The sequence below is a fragment of the Lepus europaeus genome, chromosome X (genome assembly GCF_033115175.1).
Source record: "Lepus europaeus isolate LE1 chromosome X, mLepTim1.pri, whole genome shotgun sequence".
NCBI classification, from domain to species: Eukaryota; Metazoa; Chordata; class Mammalia; order Lagomorpha; family Leporidae; genus Lepus; species Lepus europaeus.
Window position 1 is genome coordinate 44,827,223 of NC_084850.1, and position 11,501 is coordinate 44,838,723.

The 11,501-nt window shown below is 41.5% G+C and overlaps 1 protein-coding gene across 1 annotated transcript; it reads right to left on the minus strand.

Moving 5' to 3' along the window:
* Positions 1–734: 734 nt before the first annotated feature.
* LOC133752581 (aurora kinase A-like) lies at positions 735–11,231 on the minus strand. Its single transcript, XM_062183028.1, is given in 3 exon segments — positions 735–1,368; positions 1,371–1,815; positions 11,169–11,231. Coding segments are annotated over 3 exon segments (1,086 nt in total). The 3' UTR covers positions 735–790.
* Positions 11,232–11,501: the final 270 nt, after the last annotated feature.

An 11,501-nucleotide genomic window follows, 5' to 3' on the forward strand; every position in this document is an offset into this window, starting at 1 on the left:
TGGTGCGCTTCCTGCGGTTGGACAGCCCTTCCCCATGGAATCACAGCAGCCAATCAGCACATGGCTTGCAAGCTGTAGCCTGGTATCAAAGAAAGATGCTGCAAAGCAGAAGGCCTTGTTTGCTGCCAGTGACACTGGCATCCCTTAAGGACCATAAGTGAGCCCTTAACATTTAAAACAGCTCCAAGACACTTATTCTCTTCTGTGCCCCAAGCAAGTCCCGAGATCGAGGTAGAGCACACATTCCCACTCCCAAGGTGACCGAGGACCAGAAACCGCACTGACAGACATGGAGAGCACCGAGGAGATGCCACAGGAGAAAAACTCCACGTCGATCTGAAAACCTTTACCACTTAAAAGAAATCACATATTCATTCCGACAGCTTTAGCGGCCTTGGCCACCCAACACGTTACACAGACACTCAGGTACTTGCAAGGCTCCTGTGCAGCTATGTAGCCAATCAAGTCAGGGCAAGTGGTCACCTGCCCACAGCAGACACCACATGTGTCTCCCACAGGGACCCCTTGTCCAGCACAGACTGCAGGTGCGGCCAAACCTTGCCTCCAGGCGGTGACATCAGTAGAGGTCGCACGACTCTCCTGGCTGCTTTCGCTCCAGAGTGTGTGTCTACTGAAGCAGAGCTGGAGGCGGCGGCAGAGGCGGAGGCACCGCTCGCTCGCCCAGCAAGGCAGGCGTTCCCTGTAGTGCTCCGCAGGACAAACTCCATAGCGTGTTCCTGGCAGATGGGTTACGCAGCAGCCCTGGCTCGAGGATTCCGCCCCTGCCTGATTAAGACTGTTTGCTGGCGGGCTCTTTGTTTGGGCAGCTGGAGGGTTTCGATGACTTCGCTGTGACCCATGGGTGCTCAAGGACTTCTGCCAGAGCGGGCCTGTGACTGGGGTTGTGCTTCAGCAGCCTTGACATGAAGTCCTTGGCGCCCTCCTTTACAGAGTCAGGGAATGTGAATTCAACCCGTGATATTCTTCTGTAGGTCCCTTGGTATGTGTTTGCCTCAAAAGGAGGCTTCCCAACTGAAAACTCGTAGCAAAGAACTCCCAGGCTCCAGAGGTCCACCTTCTCGTCATGCATGCGGCCCTCAATCATCTCGGGGGACAGGTAGTCCAGCGTGCCACACAGCGTGGTCCTCCTGGAGGATGGAGCGTGTACCGACCACCCAAAGTCTGCAATCTTCAGCTCCCCAGCTGATCCAAGAAGCAGGTTCTCGGGCTTAATGTCTCTATGAATAACTCTCTTTGAATGACAGTACAACAGGGCGTTTGCCAACTCGGTGATATAGGTAGCAGTTCTCTGCTCATCGAACTTGGAAAGTTTCTGAAGCTCTCTGTAGACGGTTCCCAGCGGTGCACATCCAGGATCAGGTACACTCGGGTGGCATCATGGAAGTAGCCATGGAGTCTGAGAACATTAGGATGCCGCAGGTGGGACTGGGTTTCCACTTCCCTTCGGAGCTGATGCTCCACGCCTGCTTTCTCCAGCTGAGCTTTAAATAACACTTTGAGGGCCAGGATAAGCTTGCTTTGTTTCTCTCTTGCCAAATAAACATTACCAAACTTTCCTTTACCCAGTGGACGACCAATGTCAAAATCTTCCAAAGTCCACTGCCTTTTTTTACATTCTTCATTTTCCTGGTTTGATGTCAGTTCCTTTTCAGGATTATTTCCGGGTGCTGATGGTGGGGGCTGTTCGCTCTTCGGGGTGTTATTTGGTGGCTTGGAGACAGGTCGAGGCACACTGGCCACCTGTGCCTGCTTCAGCTTCTGCACAGGCTTCTGAGCAGGGATGAGCTTCTGTGCCTGTGAAGGGTTCGAGTCCCTGCTGCTCCACTTCTGACCCAGTTCCCTGCTAATGGCCTGGGAAAAGCAGTGGAAGATGGCCTGAGTGCTCAGGCCCCTGCCACCCGTGTAGGAGACGCAGAAGAATGCCCTGGTTTTTTGACCTGTGCACTCCTCTCTATCTGTGACTTTCAAATGAGTAAAACAATGTTTGAAAGATGTTACAAAGAGCAAAGGTCATCAGACCACATCAGCTGCCTGATGCCACTCCCTGAGTACCTTGAAAAGGCACCAGGAAGAGCAGCTAAATTGTAGAAATTGAATCCTGCAATGCTTATGAGAATCTGATCTCAGTAACCCAAGGCCAGTGTGCTACAGGTGTGACTGCCCACCTTTTAGCCTTTTCTTCTCCCACTCAGAATGTATTGTTATCCTGGGCTAAGCCACTTTGATTGCAGCTGGAACTCCTTGTATGGCCACTGGGGTACCCCTGGCTGTCCTGCTGATGTCTGCAGATCTGACCCAAAGCAGCATGAATTCAGAATGAGCGGTATGGGAAAACCATGGTCAGGAAATAGAGAATACAAGCAGAAAATGGCTATTTAAAAATATCTAACATCATCTGATAATCAAGAGAAAGAAGGAGCAGAAGGAGAAGACTAGATTGTGAAGATGAGGAGATAGAAGAAATGTAAGAAATGGAACTCAAACAATTGATCATAATATTACATAGAAGTAATCAAAAGCAAACACATTAACTACTGAAATCCATGCAGGATATGAAAGAAAAATTTTCCCATGTAATTGTGATCTTAAAGAGAAATCAAAATGAAATGCAGAATTCAATAGAACAAATACAAAATGCAGCAGAGCATCTTAACTACAGAATCAGTGAAGTAGAGGAGAGAATGTTGGAATTAGAAGACAAAGCACAGGAAAGTGTACAGTCAATCCAAAGACAAGAAGAAATTAGAAATCCAAAAAACAATGTTGGTAATCTACAGGACACTATTTAAAAAAACACCCAATATATGGGTTCTAGGAGTTCCTGAAGGCAGGAGAGACAGAAAGGATTAGAAGGCCTTTTTAGTGAAATAATAGCAGTAATCTTGCCAGGTTTGGTGAAAGAAAGAGGCATCCAAGTACAGGAAGTAGACAGAACTCCCAATAGACATGACCAGTAAAGATCCTCGCCATGACACATTGTAATGAAATTCACCACAGTGAAACATAAACAGTAGATTCTAAAATGTGCAAGAGAGAAATGCTGGATTACTTTCAGAGGATCTCCAATTAAATTTACAGTGGACTTCTCATCAGAAACCCTACAGTCTAGGAGAGAATGGCGAGATGTAGTCCAAGTCTTAAGAGAAAAAAAAACTGTCATCTCAGAATATTATACCCTGTAAAGTTCTCATTTGTGAATGAAGGTGAAATAAAGACCTTCCATAACAAACAGAAATCGAAAGAATTTGTCACCACTCTTACAGCCCTGCAAAAGATGCTGAAGGATGTGTTGCACACAGAAACACAGAAACACAGTCATCAATATGAAAGAAGGTAAGGAACAAAATCTCTCAGTAAAAGATCAAAGGAAATTCAAAGTATAAATTAAGAATATTTTTAATAAAATGGCAGGGAAAAGTCATTACTTAACAGTAGTCATCTTGAATGTTAAATGGCCTCAACACTTCAGTTAAAAGACACAGACTGGCTGAATGGATTAAAAAACAAAACCCATCTATTTGCTGTCTACAAGAAACACATTTCACCAACAAAGATGCATGCAGGCTGAAAGTGAAAGGATGAAAAAGATATTCCATACCCACAGAAATTAAAAAAAGAGCTGGCCTAGCTATCTTAATATCAGACAAAAGAGACTTTAACACAAAAACTGTTAAAATAGACAAAGAAGGGCACTATATAATAATTAAAGGATCAATTCAACAGGAAGATGTAACTATTATAAACATATATACACCTAATTTCATGGCTCTTGGCTATTTAAAAGAAATGTTAAGGGATTCAAATGGAGATTTAGATTCTAATACAATAGTTTTGGGGGATTTCATTACTCCACTTTCAGCAAGGGACAGATCAACTTGAAAGAAAATCAGCAAGGAAAACAACAGAGTTTATTGACACTATAGACGAAATGGCCCTAACAGACATCTACAGAACTTTCCATCCTACATTTGCAGATTTCACACTCTTCTTGGCAGTGCATGAAACCTTCTCTAGGATTGACTACATCCTAGGCAATAAAGCAAATTTCAGCAAATAAAAAAAATCAAAATCATACCATGCATCATCTCAGACCACCACAGTATGAAGCTGGAAATCAGAAATTCAGGAATATCTAGAGCTCTAGAACGTATGCAAATACATGGGGACTAAAAAACATGCTCCTGAATGAACATTGTGTCATAGAAGAAATCAAAAGAGAAATGAAAAACTTTCTGGAAATAGATAAAGATAACAACACAAATATAAAAACTTATGGGATACAGCAAAAGCAGTGTTAAAAGGAACGTTTATAGCAATTGGTGCCTGCATCAAATATTGGAAGGGAACAAATGAATGAGCTATCATTGCATCTCAAGGATTTGAAAAACAACAGCAAACCAAACCAAAAACTAATAGGAGAAAAGAAATAATTAAAATTAGAGAAGTCAACAAAATTGAATCCATAAAAAGAATACAAAAGATCAGTGAAAGGAAGAGCTGGGTTTTTTTGAAAAAATAAACAAAATTGACACACCGTAAGCCCAACTAACCAAAAAAAAGGAGAGTGAAGACACAAATCAATAAAATTAGAGATAAAAAGGAAATGTAACAGACATCACAAAAAGAATTATCAGAAATTACAACAAAGAGTTATATGCCAACAAACTGGGAAATTAGCAGAAATGGATAGATTCCTAGACACATACAACCTACCTGAAGTGAGCCGTGAAGACGTAGAAAACCTAAACATACCCATAACCAAGACAGAAATTGAATCATTAATAAATGCCCTCCCAACAAAGTAAAGCCCAGGACCAGATGGATTCACTGCCAGACATTTAAAAAAGAACTAACTCCAATTCTTCTCAAACTATTCAGAACAATTGAAAGACAGAGAATCCTCCCAAATTTTTTCTATGAAGCTAGCATCACCTTAATTACTAAACCTGAAAAAGATGTGGCAGAGACAGAGAATTATAGACCAACTTCCCTGAGGAACATAGATGAAAAAATCCCCAATAAAATTCTAGCCAATAATGCAACAACACATCAGAAAGATCATCCACCCAGACCATGTCTGGTATGCAGGGATTGTTCAACATTCACAAATCAATCAATGTGATACACCACATTAACAAACTGCTAAACAAAAACCATATGATTATCTCAATAGATGCAGAGAAAGCATTTGTTAAAATACAACACCCTTTCATGATGAAAACTCTAAGCAAATTGGGTATAGAAGGAATATTCCTCAACACAATCATGGCAATTTATAACAAACCCATGGCCAGCATCCTATTGAATGGGGGAAAGTTAGAAGCATTTCGACTGAGACCCATACCAGACAGGGATGCCCACTCTCACCATTGCTATTCAATATAGTCCTGGAAGTTTTAGCCAGAGCCATTAGGCAAGAAAAAGAAATCAAAGGGATAGAAACTGGGAAGAAGTCAAACTATCCCTCTTTGCAGATGACATGATTCTTTGTAAAAGGATGCAAAGAACTCTACTAAGAGACTATTGGAACTCACAGAAGAGATTGGTAGAGTAGCAGAATATAAAAGTAATATACAAAAATCAATGGCCTTTGTATACACAGGAAATGCCACTGCTGAGAAAGAACTTCTAAGATCAATCCCATTCACAATAACTACGAAAATAATCAAATACCTTGGAATAAACTTAACCAATGATGTTGAAGATCTCTACGATGAGAATTAACAAACATTAAAGAAATAGAATAAGATACAAAAAATGGAAAAATCTTCTATGTTCATGGATGAATTAATATCATCAAAATGTCCATTCTTCCAAAAGTAATTTACAGATTCAATGCAATACCAATCACAATACCAAAGACATTCTTCTCTGATCTAAAATAAATGATGCTGAAATTCATATGGAGGCGCAGGAGACCTCGAATAGTTAAAACAATCTTCGACAACAAAAATAGCCGAAGGCATCACAATATCAGATTGCAAGGCATACTACAGGGTACTTGTAATCAAAACAGACTGGTACTGGTACAGAAACAGATGTATAGTCCAATGGAACAGAACAGAAACACCTGAAATCAATTGAAACATCTACAACCAACTTATATTCGATCAAGGAGCTAAAACCAATTTCTGGAGCAAGGAGAGTCTATTCAACAAATGGTGCTGGGAAAACTGGATTTGCACATGCAAAAGTATGAATCAAGACTCCTACCTTACACCTTACACAAAAGTCCACTCAACATGGATTGAAGATCTAAAATATGACCTGACACCATCAAATTATTAGAGAACATCAGAAAAACCCTGCCAGATACAGGCACAGGCAAAGACTTGTTGGAAAAGACCCAAGAGGCAGAGGCAGCCAAAGCCAAAATTAACAACTGGGATTACATCAAATTGAGAAGTTTTTGTACTGCAAAAGAAACAGGAAAGTAAAGAGGCAACTGACAGAATATATTTGCAAATTATGTAACTGATAAAGGATTAATTACTAGAATCTATAAAGAGATAAAGAAACTCCTCCACCACCACCACCACACAACAACAACTAAAAACAATGCACTTAAGAGATAGGCCAAGGACCTAAACAGATATTTTTCAAAAGAGGAAATCCAATCGGCCAGCAGACACATGAAAAAATGTTGAGGATCACTAGCCATCAGGGAAATGCAAATCAAAACCACAATGAGGTTTCACCGCACCCCGGTTATGATGGCTTACATACAAAATCAACAAACAACAGATGCTGGTGAAGATGTGGGAGGAAAAGCACACTGATCCACTGTTGGTGGGAATGCAAACTGGTAAAGCCACTATGGAAGTCAGTTTGGAGATACCTCAGAAACCTGAATATAGCCCTACCACATGACCTAGCCATCCTTCTCCTCAGAATTTACCCAAGGGAAATTATATTGGCAAATAAAAGAGCTCTCTGCACCTCCATGTTTATTATAGCTCAATTCATAATAGCTAAGACATGGAATCAACCTGAATGCCCATCAATGGAAGACTGGATAAAGAAATTATGGAATATGTACTTTATGGAATACTACACAGCAGTAAAAAATGAAATCTATTCATTTGCAACAAAATGGAGGAATCTGGAAAACATCATGCTGAATGAAATAAGCCAGTCCCAAAGGGACAAATATCATGTGTTCTCCCTGATCTGTGACAACTAACTAAGCACTTAAAAAAAAAACCTATACAAGTGAAACTGACACTATGAGAACCAATGACTTGATCAGCCCTTTTCCTGACTGTTGAGGAACAGCTCACTATTTTATTCTTTTTAGTATTTTCTTTTTCTAATTAATTCTATTTGTTGAACACTTTACCTAATACAGAATTGTTCTTAGGTGCTTAAATCCAATTGAAAATGGATCCCTGTTTAAAAATAAGAGTGAGAATAAGAGAGGGAGGAGATGTACAGTTTGGCACACATTCCATCAGACTTACTGCTGAATGTGAGGCTAAAAACTTGCCACGGTACTTGAAATCCCATTAAGTTGGCAGGTACCAATATCATCCCACTAGTTAAAGTGATCAGTTTAAGTTCATAACTGATCATAAAGATAGGAAGAAGTGTTAAAGGAATCATATAAATAAGACCAAGAGTCAGCTAATAATAATTGATAGAATTAAAAAGGAGAGAATGATCCAACATGGGAAGCAGGACACACAGCAGACTCATAGAATGACAAATGCCCTAACCAGCACTCTGGCCTCAAAATCAGCCCTTAAGGCATTCAGATCTCGCTAAAAAGCCCATGATAGTATTTCAGGCATGGAAAGCCAAGACACTGTGGCAAAACATGACCTACATGATAGATCTCTGTGAGTGAGATCCCGGTGGAAAGAAGGGGGCCATCAAAGAAGGAGGTACCTTTCTCTGAAGGGAGGAGAGAACTTCCACTTTGATTATGGCTTGGTCTGAATAATGTCGGAGTTTGTGTACTCAAATGCTTCCATAGCCTTGGCAAGTCATGACAAGAGCCTCAGGTGAACACTGATGTCATAAATAAGAGTGTTAATTGTTAAATCAACAAAAGGAGTCACTGTGCACTTGCTCCCCATGTAGGACCTCTGTCCTTAATGTGTTGTACTATGAGAACTAATGGTCAAACTAGTCTTCAAACAGTACTTTATACTTTGTGTGTCTGTGTGGGTGCAAACTGTTCAACTCTTTACTTAGTATAGACTTGATCTTCTGTAGATAAAGATAATTGAAAATGAATCTTGATAAAGAATGGGATGGGAGAGGGAGTAGGAGGTGGGATGGTTTGGGGGTGTGAGGGCGAGTATGACGGGAAGAACTGCTATGACACCAAAGTTGTACTTATGAAAGTTATATTAAAAATGAAGAGAAAACCAGCTATATCAGAAAAAATTATTGCCAATTAAGCATCTGAAAAAAAAGTATCTGGAATGTAGGGACATAAAAACTGAAAATCAACACAAATGATCCACTTAAGAAATAGACATATGGGGAATGGGATTGTGGCACAGTGGGTTAAGCAGCTGCTTCCATCAGTGGCATTCCATATGGGCACTGGTTTCAGAAATGGCTGCTCCACTTCTAATTTAGCTCCCTGCTGTTTCTCACTGTTTGAGAGTAACATGCTTTAGAGTTATCCACATAATTGTTATTGACAAGAATTTAATTTTTATTTATTGACTGTTATTGATAAGGCAGACAGAGATAGAGTCAGACATAGAGCAAAATGTTCCAAGGGCTCCTTCACTCCCCAAGTGCACAACACTGCCAGGAGCTGAGAATTCATTTTTCCATAACATTCATTTACTTATGTATTTATTATTTACTTATTTGGAAAGGAGAGAGAGAGAAATCGAACTTCCAACTACTGGTACACACCCACATGCCCACAATACCCACTGCTGGGCCAGGCTGGAGATAGAAACAGAAACTCTATGAAGGTCTCCCACATGGGAGGAGGGCCATCATATGATGCCTTCCCAAGAGTATTATCAGGGAGTTGGGTCTGCAGCAGAGCAACTAGGACTCAAAGTGGCACTTTGCTGTGAGATAAGGGAATCCCCAGTGGCTGCTTAATTCACTGTGCTACAATGCCAGGCCCTCTATACCCTGTTTTAAAAGTCTGAACAGAACCTTAACAGTCATGGTAGATAGTGAGGAGAGGCGACCCAGTGTGGAGGAATATAATGACAATCCTGGGATGTTCAGCCTTGGAGACTTTGGACAAAATTGGTGTGCTCATGTCCTTCTTGGTTATATTTGTGCTTGTTAGTTTCTTTGTTTTCAATGAAACTATTTAATGATTTACATCCAGAAATTACTGTGGACACATCTTGTGCCCATCATCATTATTAAGAGGATTTGGTTTTCCATGCCTATAATATTCTCATGGGCTCTTCAGCCAGATTCGAATGCCTTAAGGGCTGATTCTGAGGCCAGAGTGCTGTTTAGGACATCTGCCATTCTATGAGTCTGCTGTGTATCCCGCTTCCCATATTGGATCGTTCACTCACTTTTTAATTCTATCAGTTAGCATTAGTAGACACTAGTCTTGTTTATGTGATCCCTTTGATTCTTAGACCTATCATGATGATCAATTGTGAACTGAATCTGATCACTTTGACTAGTAAGATGGCATTGGTACATGCCACCTTGATGGGGTTGAATTGGAATCCCCTGGCACGTTTCTAACTCTACCATTTGGGGCAAGTCCACTTGAGCTTGTCCCAAATTGTACATCTTCCCCCTCTCTTATTCCCACTCTTATATTTAACAGGGATCACTTTTCAGTTAAATTTAAACACCTAAGAATAATTGTGTGTTAATTACACAGTTCAACTGATAGTATTAAGTAGAACAAAAAAAAGTATTATAGGCATGGAAAGCTAAGACACTCTGGCAAAAAAAAAAAAAGACCTAAATGAAAGATCTCTGCGAGTGAGATCCCAGTGGAAAGAATGGGCCATCAAAGAAGGAGGTACCTTGCTCTGAAGGGAGGAGAGAACTTCCACTTTGACTATGACCTTGTCTAAATAAGATCAGAGTTGGTGAACTCAAAAGGCTTTCTTCATAGCCTTGGCAACTCATGACAAGAGCCTAGGGTGATTACTGATGCCATAAACAAGAGTGCCAATTGTTAAGTCAACAACAGGAGTCACTGTGCACTTACTCCTCATGTAGGATATCTGTCCTTAATGTGTTGTTCCATGTGAATTAATGCTATAAATAATACTCAAACAGGACTTTACACTTTATGTTTCTGTGTGGGTGCAAACTGTTGAAATCTTTACTTAATATATACTAAATTGATCTGTATATAAAAAGAATTGAAAATGAATCTTGATGTGAATGGAATGGGAGAGGGGGCGGGAGAGGGGAGGGTTGCAGGAGGGAGGGTAGTTATGGGGGGAAAAGCCATTGTAATGCAAAAGCTGTACTTTGGAAATATATATTCATTAAATAAAAGTGAAAAAAAGAGGATTTGGTGACTAATAGGTCGAGGAGAATTTTTAGTAGTCACTTGGTAATGGGACTGTTCAGAAATGCATTTACGATATTTCTTTACTTGTTTTATCACCATATCATATTTCCTGATAACAAATATTATCTTCCCCCCTTCCTAACTTGGAACTATTAATGCATCATACGAGAAACTGTTCATTAGAGATGTGATCGGGTTGGGCACTTGGCTAAATGGGTAGCACTCTGGTCACCATACCTTCATGCCACACCTGAGCATCTGGCTTTGAGTTCTGGCTCTGCTCCTAATTCCAGCTCTCAACAAATGTGCACCCTGCCAGGCAGCAGGTGATGGCTCAAGGAATTGAGTCTCTGCCAGTGAACTAGGATACTTGGATTGAGTTCACGGATCCTGGATTAAGTGGGCCCTGCTATGCTGGGCACTCACTCTCTCTCTCTCATAAATTTTTAAAGTAATTTCATACAATATCATCTTACAAACTTTCTAGCAGTCAACAGGGAGCATCTAGGTTTCCACCCATTCACTGTGATTGGCTGAATTGGTTCCAGGAGGGAGGGCTGTGCCATCACACAGTGCCATGTGGCTTAGCCATAGGGCCCCCATGGCTTGCCAGTCAGTGACAGGTGGGTGGGCCCTGTGCAATCACATTGAGCATCGTGCAGCTCACTGATAGGCCCCCCGCATGGCCCACCATCCAGTCAGATGAGGAGTTGGCCCGTGACGTCGCCATCCTGCCAATATAAGCAGGCGACAGCGAGCCAATGCTCGCCGCTGTTGTCACCTTAACAGCTTCATGGCTCCGCCATGGCTGAGCTCGGCTCCCGCGAGACTTCTGAGCAGGACCTCGGCATCCGGGAGCCTGAAAGGGCGCCGTCCCCCACTGCGAAGCAGGAGCAAGGAGCAGGAGCAGCCCCGGCGGCGTCACAGCCGCCCTGGCTGGGAGCACAGCTTCGCCACCTATTTCCCCCGGGTTCTGAAGAAGCTTCACAAAGGTCTCAGC